Source organism: Nerophis lumbriciformis, linkage group LG20 (assembly GCF_033978685.3).
Source record: "Nerophis lumbriciformis linkage group LG20, RoL_Nlum_v2.1, whole genome shotgun sequence".
In the NCBI taxonomy this organism is placed as follows: domain Eukaryota; kingdom Metazoa; phylum Chordata; class Actinopteri; order Syngnathiformes; family Syngnathidae; genus Nerophis; species Nerophis lumbriciformis.
In genome coordinates this window covers 10,021,307-10,043,713 of record NC_084567.2, presented here as the reverse complement: position 1 = coordinate 10,043,713, position 22,407 = coordinate 10,021,307, and the positions used below count along the sequence as shown (strand labels likewise).

The 22,407-nt window shown below is 44.6% G+C and overlaps 1 protein-coding gene and 15 non-coding genes across 17 annotated transcripts in view; all 16 read right to left on the bottom strand.

Moving 5' to 3' along the window:
• Positions 1-1,978: 1,978 nt before the first annotated feature.
• The window catches only part of npffr2a (neuropeptide FF receptor 2a), a 214,176-nt gene continuing 193,747 nt past the window's right edge, over positions 1,979-22,407 (bottom strand). For both annotated transcript variants that reach the window (XM_061980413.1, XM_061980412.1), the window contains one exon: positions 1,979-4,507. In XM_061980413.1, coding sequence (XP_061836397.1) covers positions 3,658-4,507 — 850 coding nt within the window. In that variant the 3' untranslated portion in view covers positions 1,979-3,657. The remainder of the gene's footprint in view (positions 4,508-22,407) is intronic.
• Positions 7,365-7,436, bottom strand: trnae-uuc (transfer RNA glutamic acid (anticodon UUC)). The gene has a single exon. It is a non-coding gene; the product is annotated as a tRNA-Glu (tRNA).
• Positions 7,747-7,818, bottom strand: trnae-uuc (transfer RNA glutamic acid (anticodon UUC)). Its single transcript has one exon. It is a non-coding gene; the product is annotated as a tRNA-Glu (tRNA).
• On the bottom strand, positions 9,566-9,637 carry trnae-uuc (transfer RNA glutamic acid (anticodon UUC)). The gene has a single exon. It is a non-coding gene; the product is annotated as a tRNA-Glu (tRNA).
• On the bottom strand, positions 10,717-10,788 carry trnae-uuc (transfer RNA glutamic acid (anticodon UUC)). Its single transcript has one exon. It is a non-coding gene; the product is annotated as a tRNA-Glu (tRNA).
• On the bottom strand, positions 11,872-11,943 carry trnae-uuc (transfer RNA glutamic acid (anticodon UUC)). The gene has a single exon. It is a non-coding gene; the product is annotated as a tRNA-Glu (tRNA).
• trnae-uuc (transfer RNA glutamic acid (anticodon UUC)) lies at positions 13,023-13,094 on the bottom strand. Its single transcript has one exon. It is a non-coding gene; the product is annotated as a tRNA-Glu (tRNA).
• trnae-uuc (transfer RNA glutamic acid (anticodon UUC)) lies at positions 14,178-14,249 on the bottom strand. Its single transcript has one exon. It is a non-coding gene; the product is annotated as a tRNA-Glu (tRNA).
• Positions 15,329-15,400, bottom strand: trnae-uuc (transfer RNA glutamic acid (anticodon UUC)). The gene has a single exon. It is a non-coding gene; the product is annotated as a tRNA-Glu (tRNA).
• Positions 17,834-17,905, bottom strand: trnae-uuc (transfer RNA glutamic acid (anticodon UUC)). Its single transcript has one exon. It is a non-coding gene; the product is annotated as a tRNA-Glu (tRNA).
• On the bottom strand, positions 18,216-18,287 carry trnae-uuc (transfer RNA glutamic acid (anticodon UUC)). Its single transcript has one exon. It is a non-coding gene; the product is annotated as a tRNA-Glu (tRNA).
• On the bottom strand, positions 18,995-19,066 carry trnae-uuc (transfer RNA glutamic acid (anticodon UUC)). The gene has a single exon. It is a non-coding gene; the product is annotated as a tRNA-Glu (tRNA).
• trnae-uuc (transfer RNA glutamic acid (anticodon UUC)) lies at positions 19,377-19,448 on the bottom strand. Its single transcript has one exon. It is a non-coding gene; the product is annotated as a tRNA-Glu (tRNA).
• Positions 20,141-20,212, bottom strand: trnae-uuc (transfer RNA glutamic acid (anticodon UUC)). Its single transcript has one exon. It is a non-coding gene; the product is annotated as a tRNA-Glu (tRNA).
• Positions 20,920-20,991, bottom strand: trnae-uuc (transfer RNA glutamic acid (anticodon UUC)). Its single transcript has one exon. It is a non-coding gene; the product is annotated as a tRNA-Glu (tRNA).
• On the bottom strand, positions 22,067-22,138 carry trnae-uuc (transfer RNA glutamic acid (anticodon UUC)). Its single transcript has one exon. It is a non-coding gene; the product is annotated as a tRNA-Glu (tRNA).

The following is a 22,407-nucleotide window of genomic DNA, read 5'->3' as shown; positions in this document are numbered from 1 at the left end:
AGATTTTATCCGCGGGTCGGGTCAGGCGGTTGAAATAAAAAAAAATTAGATTTTAAATAGATTCAGGCGGGTGGCAGTTAAACCAATTCGGAAATATATATACATAGTTAAATGTTGTTACCCACATACGAAAAACGAGCAGGCACCTGCAGCATATGCCACAACAGAAGAAGAAAAAAAGAAGAAGAGATGGACACTTTTACGGAGCGGAGAAGGGACGCCTCACCGGGGTCCGGGACCGAGGCCCCTTCCCCCCAGAGGGCCCCACCGGGAGCCGTAGCTGAGGTGATCCGTGAGAAGGGCCCGACGCACGTCCAGGGTCACCACCACGCCCACCGCACCGACACCCCGCCTCGTCCGCCTTCGCCGCGGCCGGCGTCACGCGCAGCAGGTAAGCAGCTTACCTGCCCGCCACCCCCGTGGCCGGGGGCTCGTAACAGGGGTCACTCCGCGCGCTCCGCCCGCGCAGCTTACCTGCCCGCCACCCCCGTGGCCGGGGGCGCGTAACAGGGGTCACTTCGCGCGCAGTGGGCTCACGAAAGGGGTGGGGCTCACCCTGGTGAGCCGAGTGGGCCACTTTTGGTAAGCAGAACTGGCGCTGCGGGATGAACCGAACGCCGGGTTAAGGCGCCCGATGCCGACGCTCATCAGACCCCAGAAAAGGTGTTGGTTGATATAGACAGCAGGACGGTGGCCATGGAAGTCGGAACCCGCTAAGGAGTGTGTAACAACCCACCTGCCGAATCAACTAGCCCTGAAAATGGATGGCGCTGGAGCGTCGGGCCCATACCCGGCCGTCGCCGGCAGCAAGAGCCGCGAGGGCTAGGCCGCGACGAGTAGGATGGCCGCCGCGGTGCGCGCTGAAGCCTCGGGCGCGAGCCCGGGTGGAGCCGCCGCGGGTGCGAGGGACATCGCACCTCCACGGAGGTGCGCTCAGCGCGGCTCCCAGATGATTGCACACTGGTGTGCGTCTGGGCCGTGACAGCGTGGCACGCATTGAATGTCTCTGCTGCATTGGATCAGTCTCTTTTCTTTAACAGGCAAAAGCTTTACAACCTCACTAATGCCTTGCATCGTCTATATTAGATATATAACAACGGGCGGGTGCGGTTTTGATTAAATGTTAGTTCGGGTGGATGCGGATGGTTGACGACTTTTGTGATGCGGTTGTGGATGAAATAATTGCCTATCCGCGCATCTCTAGTACATACATATGTATGTACATACATTTATGGACATACATATGTACATACATGTATGTACATATATATGTACATACATGTATGTACATATGTATGTACATGTATGTACATACATATGTATGTACATTCATGTACATACATGTATGTACATATGTATGTACATACATGTACGTACATATGTATGTACATGTATGTACATATGTATGTACATACATACATATGTATGTACATATGTATGTACATGTATGTACATAAGTATGTACATACATACGTATGTATGTACATATGTATGTATGTACATACATATGTATGTACATACATTTATGTACATACATGTATGTACATGTGTATGTACATACATGTATGTACATATGTATGTACATGTATGTACATATGTATGTACATACATACATATGCATGCATGTACATATGTATGTACGTACATATGTACAAACATATGTATGTACATACATACATACATATGTATGCATGTACATATGTATGTACGTACATATGTACAAACATATGTATGTACATACATACATACATATGTATGCATGTACATATGTATGTACGTAGATATGTACATACACATGTACATACATATGTATGCATGTACATATGTATGTACGTACATATGTACAAACATATGTATGTACATACATACATACATATGTATGCATGTATATATGTATGTACGTAGATATGTACATATACATACATATTTAAACAAACAAAAACGTCACATTGGGGACCTCCAAAATAGCTTGGTTCACTTGTTTGCATTTTACTCCCAGGCCACCTGTTGTATAAACTAACATAAAGATGTCAGATTAAAGCAGGACAAATATTAATAAACATGTACGTCTCCGGAGTCTTCTTTGCAGGCCTCTCTCGGGGCAAAAATAAAATTGCTTCTATGCATTAATGTGTTCACGGACGGGAGATAAGACGTGTGAGATTTTTACACGGCACATTCATCAGAGACTTCCTGAATAAATAACACTTGCTGTAATCCCCGCAGTTTTTGAGTGCCTGTTTGTTTTCAGAATAAAAACTCGTGCACGACCATGCCTCAAACAGGTTTGACTGTGACAATGTCGGAGTATTTGTACATACGCTGCAAATAACAGTAAAGCAAGGCTCCGTTTGTAGCACAGGAGGCGTCCTGGCTGGTATCCCAGCACTGCTAATACCATCCTTCTTACGCAGGGTTTAAGTCTCTTCTATGTGCCTTTAATGCCAGTTTAGGAATCGGTAATGCGTGACATTGTTTTGGTTCGGCGTGATGATGATGTAACCCCGGAATCTGTGTGGGATTAGAGTGTCAGAGCGTAGATTGTTCTTCCCGAATGCGCAAAATTAGTCACCGATTTGCCTCGTCCAAGCTGGGAGTAGAGCGAAACCACATTGAAATCATCCCACTAAGCTTACTTAGCGATATAACCCAGCATTAGACTTCCGTATCGCCTCACAATTGCATTTGCTTCAAATTGCTTCAAGCCTGTAGAAGCCTCGGAGCAACACAACAAACAAACCAACGTTAACGGTTAGCAACGGATTACCATATTTTTGTTTTGATTGGTTTAGCCTTCCATTATGTTAGCATGCCACTTCCTGGTTGATAGACAACAGAATTCTTGGGTGCACTCTCGCAAGCTAGTTAACTAACCATGAAGCTACCACATAAAGTGCTCGGAGCTCAGCGAAGGGAGCCAAAAAAAACCTGAAATCTACTTTGCAAGTGTCGCCCATGTATGAAGCAACTTTCTACATTTAAACACATACTGTGTTTTTTCGAAAGGTACTACAATAGAACTTATTTGTGTCGACGCGCCTCACACTGGCTGAGCCACGACGTAAGCGATTGCCCACATAACCAAAACGGAAAACACGTTTACTTGCGACTTTTGCCAGGGACATACGAAGAATTTGGTTGCTGTGGTAAAATCCAGGCTAATACTGACATGCTTTTATTTTGAAGCGTTCTGTGCATTGACCAGGAAGTCCCTATAGGCACATTTAACATTACTGCAAAACATGTCGACATAAACGGACTGAATTCATCATAGAAACGACCCATTTGAATCTCAAATTGTATGTTGACAAGTAATAAGAAGAACACAGTTGACCCGGACTTGATGAGTTTGTTGACATAGACGGGTTGTAAACATAAACCGGACTGACTCTAAACAGGTTCTACTGTAGTTTTGTAGGCATCACGTTACCACAACACTGATTGTTTGTGCTATTAGGACTTGAACACAGAATCCTTTGTTGACACCCTTCAGATGTTCAGAATGTGCATTGGCACCCGACAACAAATCTTCATTTCTGGCTCGAATTGCATTTTAGGGGAGGTAGCTTCCTGCTTTAGTTCAGTTTTTACAAGGAACACTCAGGTGGTACGAGGACCGAAAACCTCAAAACCGACACCTTGAGGAATGGCACTAGTTCAAATGGACACAGCCGTGACTCCACCACTGCTAGACCCCTTGTCCAGGTCCTCCATGACCAAGTCCTGCTCGGTGACACGGTGGATTCGCCTGGAGCTGGTCTTCTCCAAGCTGTTTAGAGAAATAGGCTCCAGGGATGTCTGTACGTTATTAGCCGGCAGCACGGAGTTGGTCTGCAGCCTGTGCGAGTAGGTCTTCCTCCGCTGGCCGTCGGCAGTACACAGGCTGAACTTGAAGACCGCCTGAAATCCCCGCCGGAAGTTCTCGTTGAAGAACCCGTAGATGATGGGATTGACGCTGCTGTTGAAGAAGGCGAGCCAGTGGGCGAAAGGGTAGATGTAGATGTTTATGATCCTGTACTGCTGCTCGGTGAGCCGGGCGTAGTCGCTCAGCATCATGAGAGTCCACAGAGGTAGCCAGGAGAGGATGAAGAGAAAGGCAACGATGAGGAGCATCTTGATCACTCGCTGCTTCTTCTTGGACACAGTGTGGCGGTTGTCGTGGCCCGGCTTGCCCCCTGTCGGCATGGCCGTCTTAAAGAGCGTGATTCCGATGCGGGCGTACATGATGACGATGAGGGACAGCGGTGCCAGGTAAATGTTGGCGAACAAAACAGTGGTGTAGATCTTCCGCATGTCCTGGTTGGGCCAGTTCTCCCTGCACCAGTAAAAAGGAGTTGTTTTGTTGTCGTAGCCCAGCAGCACCTGGATGCTCTGCTCCTGAGTCACTTGGAGCATCACACCAGATGGACACATGATGGATATGGCCAGGACCCAGATGATGACTATGATCAAGGAGGCGGTGGATATGGTCAACTTTTGCTTGAATGGGTAAACGATGCAACGGAACCTGCAAAGGGACAAAGAGACAATGAATGAATAGAGTGCAGACATCCAACATAAACCAACCTTGGGTACAACATTTAATAATTTGTAGGAGTTGGTTCTTCAATGTCCTCTGCCTGCTGTGCAGTTTGGAAAGAGTTGCCCAAGTTTCGCTTTACAGTTGAATTTGGACTCTTTTACTCCGCACTCACTAAGGAAGGAATTCAGCGACCAAGGAAACCAATCACAAGCCAGAAATTGAACGCAAGCCACTTTGGTGAGAACCAGGAATCTAAAGTTCTATACCGTATGTGAGGTGGAAGCTTATTTGGTTTGTATTGTAAATATTTATTTCGAACATCCATCCATCTTCTTCCGCTTATCCGAGGTCAGGTCGCGGGGGCAGCAGCCTAAGCAGGAAAGCCCAGACTTCCCTCTCCCCAGCCACTTCGTCCAGCTCTTCCTGTGGGACCCAGAGGCGTTCCCAGGCCAGCCGGGAGACATAGTCTTCCCAACGTGTCCTGGGTTTTCCCCGCGGCCTCCTACCGGTCGGACGTGCCCTAAACACCTCCCTAAGGAGGCGTTCGGGTGGCATCCTGACCAGATGCCCGAACCACCTCATCTGGCTCCTCTCCATGTGGAGGAGCAGCGGCTTTACTTTGAACTCCCCCCGGATGGCAGAGCTTCTCACCCTATCTCTAAGGGAGAGCCCCGCCACCCGGCGGAGGAAACTCATTTCGGCCGCTTGTACCCGTGATCTTGTCCTTTCGGTCATAACCCAAAGCTCATGACCATAGGTGAGGATGGGAACGTAGATCGACCGGTAAATTGAGAGCTTTGCCTTCCGGCTCAGCTCCTTCTTCACCACAACGGATCGATACAGCGTCCGCATTACTGAAGACGCCACACCGATCCGCCTGTCAATCTCACGATCCACTCTTCCCTCACTCGTGAACAAGACTCCGAGGTACTTGAACTCCTCCACTTGGGGCAAGATCTCCTCCCCAACCCGGAGATGGCACTCCACCCTTTTTTCGAACATGTTAAAAAAAAAAGGAGAAAAGGAAACCCAAAACAAAACAACAACAAAAATGAATAGAAGAAAATAACGGTAAAAGAAAGAACAACATAGTGATTTTTCGAACATGTGTGCAGTTATAATATTCTAACATATCTGAAAAGGAGCAGGAAGAATTAATTCTACCCATTTCCTCTCTGGAAATAATTTCGAAAACAATTGTTCACTTCCTTTTTCGATCTTAAACACAACAACAATGAATGAATATTAACAATATCAGTACATGTCATAATTAGGTTGTTTTTAATTTAATTTACTGATTGATTTACATTATTTACTGAATATATGACAGAATGTATGTAATTTATCAATCAAGTTCGAGATTTGTATCAGTATTCTTCTTCCTTGTACTTTGTAAACACTTTGCGTTTGAACAATTTCCCAAACTGGATCACATCAGTACATTGTTTGATTTCTTTGCTTAATCCATTATATTATTTAATTCCACATACTGATATGCTAAAGGTCTTAAGTGTTGTCAAAATCTGGTGACTTTGAAGTTTGGTGCTTAACAAAGTGATAACTCGGACATTGGCAGAATGTGAGCATTACCTGTCAAGCCTTTCAGTCAAGGTTGACTTAGACCAATATCAAAAAGTAGTTTCCGTACTGGAAGTCGTACCAAGGTTGCCTTTGTGAAAACCAGGAATCCTCGCCGCTAGACCATATGGGAGTCAGAACTCATAGAACATAACATCTGGACTCAAAACTTAAACTTGAGTTAAATGCCTAACAAAAGGGAAACTCAAACATTGGCTAAAAGGGGGCATTAACTTTCAAGTCTTTCGGTCAAAAGATGCCTTAGGTAGTTATTGGACATCTTAAGATGTAAATTGACTGGTGGGCATGAATGTTCCAGCCCTTCGGTTAAAGTTCGCTGTTAGACAATCCAAGCATATAGATCCCACACATCAACAATGAAAACCTGGTGACTCTGAAGTTAGGTACTTTACAAAGTGGTAACTCAGACAATGGCAGATTGTGAGCATTACCTGGCAAGCCTTTCAGTCAAATGTAGCCTTAGACCAATATGAAAAATTAGTTCCCATACTGCGAGTCGAAGCCAGGCTGCCTGGGTGAACACCAGGAACCCTCACCGCTAGACCATATGGGAGCCTGGTAAACCTCAGACATTGGCTGAAAAAAGGGCACCAACATTCAGGGATTTCGATCAAAAGATGCCTAAGGGAGTTAAAGGAAATTTCAAAATATAAATTCACTGGGGGGCATGAACGTTCCAGCCCTTCAGTTAAAGGTCGCTGTTAGACAATACAAGTATATAGATCCCACACATCAACAATGAATACCAGGTGACTTTGAAGTTAGGTGCTTAACAAAGTGGTAACCCAGACAATGGCAGATTGTGAGCATTACCTGGCAAGCCTTTCAGTCAAAGGTTGCCTTAGACCAATATGAAAAATTAGTTCCCATACCGGGAGTCAAACCCCAGTCTCCTGGGTGAAAACCAGGAATCCTCAACGCTAAACCATATGGGAGTCTCTGGGACATCTGATATTGGTTGAAAAGAGGGCACCAACATTCAAGGCTTCCGGTCAAAAGATGCCTTAGGTAGTTAAAGAGAATCTGAAGATGTAAATTCACTGGTGGGCATGAACGTTCCAGCCCTTCAGTTACAGGTCACTGTTAGACAATCCACACATAGATCCCACACATCTACAATGAAAACATGGTGACTCTGAAGTTAGGTACTTAACAAAGTGGTAACTCAGACAATGGCAGATTGTAAGCATTACCTGGCAAGCCTGTCAGTCAAAGGTTGCCTTTGACCAATATGAAAAATTTCTTCCCATACCGGGAGTCGAACCCAGGCCGCCTGGGTGAAAACCAGGAATCCTCACCGCTAGACCATATGGGAGGCTCTGGGCCTTCTGACATTGGCTGAAAAGTGGGCACCAACATTCAAGGCTTCCGGTCAAAAGATGCCTTAGGTAGGTAAAGAGAATCTCAAGATGTAAATTCACTGGTGGGCATGAATGTTCCAGCCCTTCAGTTAAAGGTCGCTGTTAGACAATCCCAGCATATAGATTCCACACATCTACAATGAAAACATGGTGACTCTGAAGTTAGGTCCTTAACAAAGTGGTAACTCAGACAATGGCAGATTGTAAGCATTACCTGGCAAGCCTGTCAGTCAAAGATTGCCTTAGACCAATATGAAAATTTAGTTCCCATACCGGGAGTCTAACCCGGGACGCCTGGGTGAAAACCAGGAATCCTCACCGCTAGACCATATGGGACCCTCTGGGACTTCTGACATTGGCTGAAAAGTGGGCACCAACTTTCAAGGCTTTCGGTCAAAAGATCCCTTAGGCAGTTAAAGGACATCTCAAGATATATTGACTGGTGGGCATAAACGGTCCAGCCCTTCAGGTAAAGGCCATTACTGGATACTCAACAAATACATTTCTTAAAAATCAAACATGGAAATCTAGTGACAACCACAATTTACCACTGGACTATATAGGTAACAAAAGCTCAACTTCCTGATTACTTCCTTTTTTGTCTTTATGTGTGAGGTCTGTAACAGATAAAAAAAAACATCTTAAGGTTTGTATTTGTGTACCAGCCTTTAGGCTCAACATGGGATATTAACTGGCAAGCCTGTCAGTTTCTGGCTTGCAGCACCTTCACTTTGAAGATGTTATCAGCGGCTAGAGATTTGTTCCTTAGCAAGTCTAAATGTGATGACACCGAAAAATTGTATTACAGCGAAGGAGAAGGCACTACCTGGACAAAAACTGACATGGGATTTTCCTCACACTGCTCGTTTATGTACATGCTCGCGGTGACTACGTGAATCCACTGCTCGTTTATACCTCTGAAACTCCCAAGAGTGCTCAGCACATATTCCAAGACACAAAGTAAAATGCATTTCCTTTTTTGTTTTTTGAGAGCACCAACGAGACTTGTGTCCGTGCGCGTGTTCAGAGTTGACATTTACGATTGCTGTAATGTTAACGAGATTGTTGCGCTATTACCCTCTTGTTATGTAGGGACTTTTGTTGAAGCCAGAATCCGTTATTCACTACATGAGCGGTTGGCGAAACACGCTGAAGAAACTTGATCCCACACATCAACAATGAAAACCTGGTGACTCTGAAGTTAGGTACTTAACAAAGTGGTAACTCAGACAATGGCAGATTGTGAGCATTACCTGGCAAGCCTTTCAGTCAAAGGTTGCCTTAGACCAATATGAAAAATTAGTTCACATACCGGGAGTCGAACCCAGGCCGTGTGGGGGAAAATCAAGAATCAAGAATACTCACCGCTAAACCATATGAGAGCCTATGGTACTTCAGACATTGGCTGAAAAGAGGGCACCGACATTCAAGGCTTCCGGTCAAAAGATGTAGGTAAAGAGAATCTCAAGATGTAAATTCACTGGTGGGCATGAGCGTTCCAGCCCTTCAGTTAAAGGTCGCTGTTAGACAATCCAAGCATATAGATCACACACATCAACAATGAAAACCTGGTGACTCTGAAGTTAGGTACTTAACAAAGTGGTAACTCAGACAATGGCAGATTGTGAGCATTACCTGGCAAGCCTGTCAGTCAAAGGTTGCCTTAGACCAATATGAATTTTGTTTTCCCATACAGGGAGTTGAAGGCGGGCTGCCTGGGTGATAACCAGGAATCCTCACCGTTAGACCATATGGGAGCCTGGTACACCTCAGACATTGGCTGAAAAGAGGGCACCAACATTCAGGGATTTAGGTCAAAAGATGCCTTTGGTAGTTAAAGGAAATCTCAAAATGTAAATTCACTGGTGGGCATGAACGTTCCAGCCCTTCAGTTAAAGGTCGCTGTTAGTCAATCCAAGTATATAGATCCCACACATCAACAATGAATACTTGGTGACTTTGAAGATAGGTGCTTAACAAAGTAGTAATTCAGACAATGGCAGATTGTCTGAGTTACTGAGTTATTGCATTGTTTGGCAAGCCTTTCAGTCAAAGGTTGCCTTTGACCAATATGAAAAATTTCTTCCCATACCGGGAGTCGAACCCAGGCCGCCTGGGTGAAAAACAGGAATCCTCACCGCTAGACCATATGGGAGCCTCTGGGACTTCTGACATTGGCTGAAAAGTGGGCACCAACATTCAAGGCTTCCAGTCAAAAGATGCCTTAGGTAGGTAAAGAGAATCTCAAGATGTAAATTCACTGGTGGGCATGAGCGTTCCAGCCCTTCAGTTAAAGGTTGCTGTTAGACAATCCAAGTATATAGATCACACATATAAACAATGAAAACCTGGTGACTCTGAAGTTAGGTACTTAACAAAGTGGTAACTCAGACAATGGCAGATTGTGAGCATTACCTGGCAAGCCTGTCAGTCAAAGGTTGCCTTAGACCAATATGAAAAGTTAGTTCCTGTACCAGGAGTCGAAACCTGGCTGCCTGGGTGAAAACCAGGAATCTCAACGCTAGACCATATGGGAGCCTGGTAAAACTCAGACATTGGCTGAAAAGAGGGCACCAACATTCAGGGATTTCGGTCAAAAGATGCCTTTGGTAGTTAAAGGAAATCTCAAAATGTAAATTTACTGGTGGGCATGAACGTTCCAGCTCTTCAGTTAAAGGTCGCTGTTAAACAATCCAAGTATATCGATCCCACACATCAACAATGAAAACCTGGTGACTCTGAAGTTAGGTACTTAACAAAGTGGTAACTCAGACAATGGCAGATTGTGAGCATTACCTGGCAAGCCTGTCAGTCAAAAGTTGCCTTAGACCAATATGAAAAGTTAGTTCCTGTACCGGGAGTCGAAACCGGGCGAAAACCAGGAATCTCAACGCTGGACCATATGGGAGGCTGGTAAAACTCAGACATTGGCTGAAAAGAGGGCACCAACATTCAGGGATTTCGGTCAAAAGATGCCTTTGGTAGTTAAAGTAAATCTCAAAATGTAAATTCACTGGTGGGCATGAACGTTCCAGCTCTTCAGTTAAAGGTCGCTGTTAAACAATCCAAGTATATAGATCCCACACATCAACAATGAATACTTGGTGACTTTGAAGTTAGGTGCTTAAGAAAGTAGTAATTCAGACAATGGCAGATTGTCTGAGTTACTGAGTTATTACGTTGTTTGGCAAGCCTTTCAGTCAAAGGTTGCCTTTGACCAATATGAAAAATGTCTTCCCATACCGGGAGTCGAACCCGGGCCGCCTGGGTGAAAACCAGGAATCCTCACCGCTAGACCATATGGGAGCCTCTGGGGATTCTGACATTGGCTGAAAAGTGGGCACCAACATTCAAGGCTTTCGGTCAAAAGATGCCTTAGGTAGGTAAAGAGAATCTCAAGATGTAAACTCACTGGTGGGCATGAACGTTCCAGCCCTTCAGTTAAAGGTCGCTGTTAGACAATCCCAGCATATAGATCCCACACATCTACAATGAAAACATGGTGACTCTGAAGTTAGGTACTTAACAAAGTGGTAAATCAGACAATGGCAGATTGTGAGCATTACCTGGCAAGCCTTTCAGTCAAAGGTTGCCTTAGACCAATATGAAAAATTAGTTCACATACCGGGAGTCGAACCCAGGCCGTGTGGGGGAAAATCAAGAATACTCACCGCTAAACCATATGAGAGCCTATGGTACTTCAGACATTGGCTGAAAAGAGGGCACCGACATTCAAGGCTTCCGGTCAAAAGATGTAGGTAAAGAGAATCTCAAGATGTAAATTCACTGGTGGGCATGAGCGTTCCAGCCCTTCAGTTAAAGGTCGCTGTTAGACAATCCAAGCATATAGATCACACACATCTACAATGAAAACCTGGTGACTCTGAAGTTAGGTACTTAACAAAGTGGTAACTCAGACAATGGCAGATTGTGAGCATTACCTGGCAAGCCTGTCAGTCAAATGTAGCCTTAGACCAATATGAATTTTGTTTTCCCATACAGGGAGTTGAAGGCGGGCTGCCTGGGTGATAACCAGGAATCCTCACCGTTAGACCATATGGGAGCCTGGTACACCTCAGACATTGGCTGAAAAGAGGGCACCAACATTCAGGGATTTAGGTCAAAAGATGCCTTTGGTAGTTAAAGGAAATCTCAAAATGTAAATTCACTGGTGGGCATGAACGTTCCAGCCCTTCAGTTAAAGGTCGCTGTTAGTCAATCCAAGTATATAGATCCCACACATCAACAATGAATACTTGGTGACTTTGAAGATAGGTGCTTAACAAAGTAGTAATTCAGACAATGGCAGATTGTCTGAGTTACTGAGTTATTGCATTGTTTGGCAAGCCTTTCAGTCAAAGGTTGCCTTTGACCAATATGAAAAATTTCTTCCCATACCGGGAGTCGAACCCAGGCCGCCTGGGTGAAAACCAGGAATCCTCACCGCTAGACCATATGGGAGCCTCTGGGACTTCTGACATTGGCTGAAAAGTGGGCACCAACATTCAAGGCTTCCAGTCAAAAGATGCCTTAGGTAGGTAAAGAGAATCTCAAGATGTAAATTCACTGGTGGGCATGAGCGTTCCAGCCCTTCAGTTAAAGGTTGCTGTTAGACAATCCAAGTATATAGATCACACATATAAACAATGAAAACCTGGTGACTCTGAAGTTAGGTACTTAACAAAGTGGTAACTCAGACAATGGCAGATTGTGAGCATTACCTGGCAAGCCTGTCAGTCAAAGGTTGCCTTAGACCAATATGAAAAGTTAGTTCCTGTACCAGGAGTCGAAACCTGGCTGCCTGGGTGAAAACCAGGAATCTCAACGCTAGACCATATGGGAGCCTGGTAAAACTCAGACATTGGCTGAAAAGAGGGCACCAACATTCAGGGATTTCGGTCAAAAGATGCCTTTGGTAGTTAAAGGAAATCTCAAAATGTAAATTTACTGGTGGGCATGAACGTTCCAGCTCTTCAGTTAAAGGTCGCTGTTAAACAATCCAAGTATATCGATCCCACACATCAACAATGAAAACCTGGTGACTCTGAAGTTAGGTACTTAACAAAGTGGTAACTCAGACAATGGCAGATTGTGAGCATTACCTGGCAAGCCTGTCAGTCAAAAGTTGCCTTAGACCAATATGAAAAGTTAGTTCCTGTACCGGGAGTCGAAACCGGGCGAAAACCAGGAATCTCAACGCTGGACCATATGGGAGGCTGGTAAAACTCAGACATTGGCTGAAAAGAGGGCACCAACATTCAGGGATTTCGGTCAAAAGATGCCTTTGGTAGTTAAAGTAAATCTCAAAATGTAAATTCACTGGTGGGCATGAACGTTCCAGCTCTTCAGTTAAAGGTCGCTGTTAAACAATCCAAGTATATAGATCCCACACATCAACAATGAATACTTGGTGACTTTGAAGTTAGGTGCTTAAGAAAGTAGTAATTCAGACAATGGCAGATTGTCTGAGTTACTGAGTTATTACGTTGTTTGGCAAGCCTTTCAGTCAAAGGTTGCCTTTGACCAATATGAAAAATGTCTTCCCATACCGGGAGTCGAACCCGGGCCGCCTGGGTGAAAACCAGGAATCCTCACCGCTAGACCATATGGGAGCCTCTGGGGATTCTGACATTGGCTGAAAAGTGGGCACCAACATTCAAGGCTTTCGGTCAAAAGATGCCTTAGGTAGGTAAAGAGAATCTCAAGATGTAAACTCACTGGTGGGCATGAACGTTCCAGCCCTTCAGTTAAAGGTCGCTGTTAGACAATCCCAGCATATAGATCCCACACATCTACAATGAAAACATGGTGACTCTGAAGTTAGGTACTTAACAAAGTGGTAAATCAGACAATGGCAGATTGTGAGCATTACCTGGCAAGCCTTTCAGTCAAAGGTTGCCTTAGACCAATATGAAAAATTAGTTCACATACCGGGAGTCGAACCCAGGCCGTGTGGGGGAAAATCAAGAATACTCACCGCTAAACCATATGAGAGCCTATGGTACTTCAGACATTGGCTGAAAAGAGGGCACCGACATTCAAGGCTTCCGGTCAAAAGATGTAGGTAAAGAGAATCTCAAGATGTAAATTCACTGGTGGGCATGAGCGTTCCAGCCCTTCAGTTAAAGGTCGCTGTTAGACAATCCAAGCATATAGATCACACACATCTACAATGAAAACCTGGTGACTCTGAAGTTAGGTACTTAACAAAGTGGTAACTCAGACAATGGCAGATTGTGAGCATTACCTGGCAAGCCTGTCAGTCAAATGTAGCCTTAGACCAATATGAATTTTGTTTTCCCATACAGGGAGTTGAAGGCGGGCTGCCTGGGTGATAACCAGGAATCCTCACCGTTAGACCATATGGGAGCCTGGTACACCTCAGACATTGGCTGAAAAGAGGGCACCAACATTCAGGGATTTAGGTCAAAAGATGCCTTTGGTAGTTAAAGGAAATCTCAAAATGTAAATTCACTGGTGGGCATGAACGTTCCAGCCCTTCAGTTAAAGGTCGCTGTTAGTCAATCCAAGTATATAGATCCCACACATCAACAATGAATACTTGGTGACTTTGAAGATAGGTGCTTAACAAAGTAGTAATTCAGACAATGGCAGATTGTCTGAGTTACTGAGTTATTGCATTGTTTGGCAAGCCTTTCAGTCAAAGGTTGCCTTTGACCAATATGAAAAATTTCTTCCCATACCGGGAGTCGAACCCAGGCCGCCTGGGTGAAAACCAGGAATCCTCACCGCTAGACCATATGGGAGCCTCTGGGACTTCTGACATTGGCTGAAAAGTGGGCACCAACATTCAAGGCTTCCAGTCAAAAGATGCCTTAGGTAGGTAAAGAGAATCTCAAGATGTAAATTCACTGGTGGGCATGAGCGTTCCAGCCCTTCAGTTAAAGGTTGCTGTTAGACAATCCAAGTATATAGATCACACATATAAACAATGAAAACCTGGTGACTCTGAAGTTAGGTACTTAACAAAGTGGTAACTCAGACAATGGCAGATTGTGAGCATTACCTGGCAAGCCTGTCAGTCAAAGGTTGCCTTAGACCAATATGAAAAGTTAGTTCCTGTACCAGGAGTCGAAACCTGGCTGCCTGGGTGAAAACCAGGAATCTCAACGCTAGACCATATGGGAGCCTGGTAAAACTCAGACATTGGCTGAAAAGAGGGCACCAACATTCAGGGATTTCGGTCAAAAGATGCCTTTGGTAGTTAAAGGAAATCTCAAAATGTAAATTTACTGGTGGGCATGAACGTTCCAGCTCTTCAGTTAAAGGTCGCTGTTAAACAATCCAAGTATATCGATCCCACACATCAACAATGAAAACCTGGTGACTCTGAAGTTAGGTACTTAACAAAGTGGTAACTCAGACAATGGCAGATTGTGAGCATTACCTGGCAAGCCTGTCAGTCAAAAGTTGCCTTAGACCAATATGAAAAGTTAGTTCCTGTACCGGGAGTCGAAACCGGGCGAAAACCAGGAATCTCAACGCTGGACCATATGGGAGGCTGGTAAAACTCAGACATTGGCTGAAAAGAGGGCACCAACATTCAGGGATTTCGGTCAAAAGATGCCTTTGGTAGTTAAAGTAAATCTCAAAATGTAAATTCACTGGTGGGCATGAACGTTCCAGCTCTTCAGTTAAAGGTCGCTGTTAAACAATCCAAGTATATAGATCCCACACATCAACAATGAATACTTGGTGACTTTGAAGTTAGGTGCTTAAGAAAGTAGTAATTCAGACAATGGCAGATTGTCTGAGTTACTGAGTTATTACGTTGTTTGGCAAGCCTTTCAGTCAAAGGTTGCCTTTGACCAATATGAAAAATGTCTTCCCATACCGGGAGTCGAACCCGGGCCGCCTGGGTGAAAACCAGGAATCCTCACCGCTAGACCATATGGGAGCCTCTGGGGATTCTGACATTGGCTGAAAAGTGGGCACCAACATTCAAGGCTTTCGGTCAAAAGATGCCTTAGGTAGGTAAAGAGAATCTCAAGATGTAAACTCACTGGTGGGCATGAACGTTCCAGCCCTTCAGTTAAAGGTCGCTGTTAGACAATCCCAGCATATAGATCCCACACATCTACAATGAAAACATGGTGACTCTGAAGTTAGGTACTTAACAAAGTGGTAAATCAGACAATGGCAGATTGTGAGCATTACCTGGCAAGCCTTTCAGTCAAAGGTTGCCTTAGACCAATATGAAAAATTAGTTCACATACCGGGAGTCGAACCCAGGCCGTGTGGGGGAAAATCAAGAATACTCACCGCTAAACCATATGAGAGCCTATGGTACTTCAGACATTGGCTGAAAAGAGGGCACCGACATTCAAGGCTTCCGGTCAAAAGATGTAGGTAAAGAGAATCTCAAGATGTAAATTCACTGGTGGGCATGAGCGTTCCAGCCCTTCAGTTAAAGGTCGCTGTTAGACAATCCAAGCATATAGATCACACACATCTACAATGAAAACCTGGTGACTCTGAAGTTAGGTACTTAACAAAGTGGTAACTCAGACAATGGCAGATTGTGAGCATTACCTGGCAAGCCTGTCAGTCAAATGTAGCCTTAGACCAATATGAATTTTGTTTTCCCATACAGGGAGTTGAAGGCGGGCTGCCTGGGTGATAACCAGGAATCCTCACCGTTAGACCATATGGGAGCCTGGTACACCTCAGACATTGGCTGAAAAGAGGGCACCAACATTCAGGGATTTAGGTCAAAAGATGCCTTTGGTAGTTAAAGGAAATCTCAAAATGTAAATTCACTGGTGGGCATGAACGTTCCAGCCCTTCAGTTAAAGGTCGCTGTTAGTCAATCCAAGTATATAGATCCCACACATCAACAATGAATACTTGGTGACTTTGAAGATAGGTGCTTAACAAAGTAGTAATTCAGACAATGGCAGATTGTCTGAGTTACTGAGTTATTGGGCACCAACATTCAAGGCTTCCAGTCAAAAGATGCCTTAGGTAGGTAAAGAGAATCTCAAGATGTAAATTCACTGGTGGGCATGAGCGTTCCAGCCCTTCAGTTAAAGGTTGCTGTTAGACAATCCAAGTATATAGATCACACATATAAACAATGAAAACCTGGTGACTCTGAAGTTAGGTACTTAACAAAGTGGTAACTCAGACAATGGCAGATTGTGAGCATTACCTGGCAAGCCAGTCAGTCAAAGGTTGCCTTAGACCAATATGAAAAGTTAGTTCCTGTACCAGGAGTCGAAACCTGGCTGTCTGGGTGAAAACCAGGAATCTCAACGCTAGACCATATGGGAGCCTGGTAAAACTCAGACATTGGCTGAAAAGAGGGCACCAACATTCAGGGATTTCGGTCAAAAGATGCCTTTGGTAGTTAAAGGAAATCTCAAAATGTAAATTTACTGGTGGGCATGAACGTTCCAGCTCTTCAGTTAAAGGTCGCTGTTAAACAATCCAAGTATATCGATCCCACACATCAACAATGAAAAGCTGGTGACTCTGAAGTTAGGTACTTAACAAAGTGGTAACTCAGACAATGGCAGATTGTGAGCATTACCTGGCAAGCCTGTCAGTCAAAGATTGCCTTAGACCAATATGAAAAGTTAGTTCCTGTACCGGGAGTCGAAACCGGGCGAAAACCAGGAATCTCAACGCTGGACCATATGGGAGGCTGGTAAAACTCAGACATTGGCTGAAAAGAGGGCACCAACATTCAGGGATTTCGGTCAAAAGATGCCTTTGGTAGTTAAAGTAAATCTCAAAATGTAAATTCACTGGTGGGCATGAACGTTCCAGCTCTTCAGTTAAAGGTCGCTGTTAAACAATCCAAGTATATCGATCCCACACATCAACAATGAATACTTGGTGACTTTGAAGTTAGGTGCTTAAGAAAGTAGTAATTCAGACAATGGCAGATTGTTTGAGTTACTTAGTTATTGCATTGTTTGGCAAGCCTTTCAGTCAAAGGTTGCCTTTGACCAATATGAAAAATGTCTTCCCATATCGGGTGAAAACCAGGAATCCTCATCGCTAGACCATATGGGAACCTCTGGGCCTTCTGACATTGGCTGAAAAGTGGGCACCAACATTCAAGGCTTTCGGTCAAAAGATGCCTTAGGTAGGTAAAGACAATCTCAAGATGTAAACTCACTGGTGGGCATGAACGTTCCAGCCCTTCAGTTAAAGGTCGCTGTTAGACAATCCCAGCATTTAGATCCCACACATCTACAATGAAAACATGGTGACTCTGAAGTTAGGTACTTAACAAAGTGGTAACTCAGACAATGGCAGATTGTAAGCATTACCTGGCAAGCCTGTCAGTCAAAGGTTGCCTTAGACCAATATGAAAATGTAGTTCCCATACCGGGAGTCGAACCCGGGCCGCCTGGGTGAAAACCAGGAATCCTCACCGTTAGACCATATGGGAGCCTCTGGGACTTCTGACATTGGCTGAAAAGTGGGCACCAACATTCAAGGCTTCCGGTCAAAAGATGCCTTAGGTAGGTAAAGAGAATCTCAAGATGTAAATTCACTGGTGGGCATGAACGTTCCAGCCCTTCAGTTAAAGGTCGCTGTTGGACAATCCCAGCATATAGATCCCACACATCTACCATGAAAACATGGTGACTCTGAAGTTAGGTACTTAACAAAGAGGTAACTCAGACAATGGCAGATTGTAAGCATTACCTGGCAAGCCTGTCAGTCAAATGTTGCCTTAGACCAATATGAAAATGTAGTTCCCATACCGGGAGTCGAACCCGGGCCGCCTGGGTGAAAACCAGGAATCCTCACCCCTAGACCATATGGGAGCCTCTGGGACTTCTGACATTGGCTGAAAAGTGGGCACCAACATTCAAGTCTTCCGGTCAAAAGATGCCTTAGGTAGGTAAAAAGAATCTCAAGATGTAAATTCACTGGTGGGCATGAACGTTCCAGCCCTTCAGTTAAAGGTCGCTGTTGGACAATCCCAGCATATAGATCCCACACATCTACCATGAAAACATGGTGACTCTGAAGTTAGGTACTTAACAAAGTGGTAACTCAGACAATGGCAGATTGTGAGCATTACCTGGCAAGCCTGTCAGTCAAAGGTTGCCTTAGACCAATATGAAAAGCTAGTTCCTGTACCGGGAGTCGAAACCAGGCTGGCTGGGTGAAAACCAGGAATCTCAACGCGAGAACATATGGGTGCCTGGTAAAACTCAGACATTGGCTGAAAAGAGGGCACCAACATTCAGGGATTTAGGTCAAAAGATGCTTTTGGTAGTTAAAGGAAATCTCAAAATGCTAATTCACTGGTGGGCATGAACGTTCCAGCTCTTCAGTTAAAGGTCGCTGTTAAACAATCCAAGTATATAGATCCCACACATCAACAATGAATATTTGGTGACTTTGAATTTAGGTGCTTAAGAAAGTAGTAATTCAGACAATGGCAGATTGTCTGAGTTACTGAGTTATTGCATTGTTTGGCAAGCCTTTCAGTCAAAGGTTGCCTTTGACCAATATGAAAAATTACTTCCCATACCGGGAGTCGAACCCGGGCCGCCTGGGTGAAAACCAGGAATCCTCACCGCTAGACCATATAGGAGCCTCTGGGCCTTCTGACATTGGCTGAAAAGTGGGCACCAACATTCAAGGCTTCCAGTCAAAAGATGCCTTAGGTAGGTAAAGAGAATCTCAAGACGTAAACTCACTGGTGGGCATGGACGTTCCAGCCCTTCAGTTAAAGGTCGCTGTTAGACAATCCCAGCATATAAATCCCACACATCTACAATGAAAACCTGGTGACTCTGAAGATAGGTACTTAACAAAGTGGTAACTCAGACAATGGCAGATTGTGAGCATTACCTGGCAAGCCTTTCAGTCAAAGGTTGCCTTTGACCAATATGAAAAATTTCTTCCCATAACGGGAGTTGAACCCGGGCCACCTAGGTGAAAACCAGGAATCCTCACCGCTAGACCATATGGGAGCTATTGGGACTTCTGACATTGGCTGAAAAGTGGGCACCAACATTCAAGGCTTCCAGTCAAAAGATGCCTTAGGTAGGTAAAGAGAATCTCAAGATGTAAATTTACTGGTGGGCATGAGCGTTCCAGCCCTTCAGTTAAAGGTCGCTGTTAGACAATCCCAACATGTAAATCCCACATATCTACAATGAAAACATGGTGACTCTGAAGTTAGGTACTTAACAAAGTGGTAACTCAGACAATGGCAGATTGTAAGCATTACCTGGCAAGCCTGTCAGTCAAAGGTTGCCTTAGACCAATATGAAAATGTAGTTGCCATACCGGAAGTCGAACCCGGGCCGCCTGGGTGAAAACCAGGAATCCTCACCGCTAGACCATATGGGAGCCTCTGGGACTTCTGACATTGGCTGAAAAGTGGGCACCAACATTCAAGGCTTCCGGTCAAAAGATGCCTTAGGTAGGTAAAGAGAATCTCAAGATGTAAGTTCACTGGTGGGCATGAACATTCCAGCCCTTCAGGTAAAGGTCGCTGTTAGACAATCTCAGCGTATAGATCCCACACATCTACAATGAAAACATGGTGACTCTGAAGTTAGGTACTTAACAAAGTGGTAACTCAGACAATGGCAGATTGTAAGCATTACCTGGCAAGCCTGTCAGTCAAATGTTGCCTTAGACCAATATGAAAATGTAGTTCCCATACCGGGAGTCGAACCCGGGCCGCCTGGGTGAAAACCAGGAATCCTCACCCCTAGACCATATGGGAGCCTCTGGGACTTCTGACATTGGCTGAAAAGTGGGCACCAACATTCAAGTCTTCCGGTCAAAAGATGCCTTAGGTAGGTAAAAAGAATCTCAAGATGTAAATTCACTGGTGGGCATGAACGTTCCAGCCCTTCAGTTAAAGGTCGCTGTTGGACAATCCCAGCATATAGATCCCACACATCTACCATGAAAACATGGTGACTCTGAAGTTAGGTACTTAACAAAGTGGTAACTCAGACAATGGCAGATTGTGAGCATTACCTGGCAAGCCTGTCAGTCAAAGGTTGCCTTAGACCAATATGAAAAGCTAGTTCCTGTACCGGGAGTCGAAACCAGGCTGCCTGGGTGAAAACCAGGAATCTCAACGCGAGAACATATGGGTGCCTGGTAAAACTCAGACATTGGCTGAAAAGAGGGCACCAACATTCAGGGATTTAGGTCAAAAGATGCTTTTGGTAGTTAAAGGAAATCTCAAAATGCTAATTCACTGGTGGGCATGAACGTTCCAGCTCTTCAGTTAAAGGTCGCTGTTAAACAATCCAAGTATATAGATCCCACACATCAACAATGAATATTTGGTGACTTTGAATTTAGGTGCTTAAGAAAGTAGTAATTCAGACAATGGCAGATTGTCTGAGTTACTGAGTTATTGCATTGTTTGGCAAGCCTTTCAGTCAAAGGTTGCCTTTGACCAATATGAAAAATTACTTCCCATACCGGGAGTCGAACCCGGGCCGCCTGGGTGAAAACCAGTAATCCTCACCGCTAGACCATATAGGAGCCTCTGGGCCTTCTGACATTGGCTGAAAAGTGGGCACCAACATTCAAGGCTTCCAGTCAAAAGATGCCTTAGGTAGGTAAAGAGAATCTCAAGACGTAAACTCACTGGTGGGCATGGACGTTCCAGCCCTTCAGTTAAAGGTCGCTGTTAGACAATCCCAGCATATAAATCCCACACATCTACAATGAAAACCTGGTGACTCTGAAGTTAGGTACTTAACAAAGTGGTAACTCAGACAATGGCAGATTGTGAGCATTACCTGGCAAGCCTTTCAGTCAAAGGTTGCCTTTGACCAATATGAAAAATGTCTTCCCATAACGGGAGTTGAACTCGGGCCACCTAGGTGAAAACCAGGAATCCTCACCGCTAGACCATATGGGAGCTATTGGGACTTCTGACATTGGCTGAAAAGTGGGCACCAACATTCAAGGCTTCCAGTCAAAAGATGCCTTAGGTAGGTAAAGAGAATCTCAAGATGTAAATTTACTGGTGGGCATGAGCGTTCCAGCCCTTCAGTTAAAGGTCGCTGTTAGACAATCCCAACATGTAAATCCCACATATCTACAATGAAAACATGGTGACTCTGAAGTTAGGTACTTAACAAAGTGGTAACTCAGACAATGGCAGATTGTAAGCATTACCTGGCAAGCCTGTCAGTCGAAAGGTTGCCTTAGACCAATATGAAAATGTAGTTGCCATACCGGAAGTCGAACCCGGGCCGCCTGGGTGAAAACCAGGAATCCTCACCGCTAGACCATATGGGAGCCTCTGGGACTTCTGACATTGGCTGAAAAGTGGGCACCAACATTCAAGGCTTCCGGTCAAAAGATGCCTTAGGTAGGTAAAGAGAATCTCAAGATGTAAGTTCACTGGTGGGCATGAACATTCCAGCCCTTCAGGTAAAGGTCGCTGTTAGACAATCTCAGCGTATAGATCCCACACATCTACAATGAAAACATGGTGACTCTGAAGTTAGGTACTTAACAAAGTGGTAACTCAGACAATGGCAGATTGTAAGCATTACCTGGCAAGCATGTCAGTCAAAGGTTGCCTTAGACCAATATGAAAATGCAGTTCCCATACCGGGAGTCGAATCCGGGCCGCCTGGGTGAAAACCAGGAATCCTTACCACTAGACCATATGAGAGCTGAGTGAACCTCAGACTTGGTTGAAAAGAGGGCACCAACATTTAGGGATTTTGGTCAAAAGATGCCTTAGGTAGTTAAAATAAATCTCAAAATGTAAATTCACTGGTGGGCATGAACGTTCCAGCCCTTCAGTTGAAGGTCGCTGTTAGACAATCCAAGTATATAGATCCCACACATCAACAATGAATACCAGGTGACTTTGAAGTTAGGTGCTTAACAAAGTAGTAATTCAGACAATGGCATATTGTGTGAGTTACTGAGTTATTG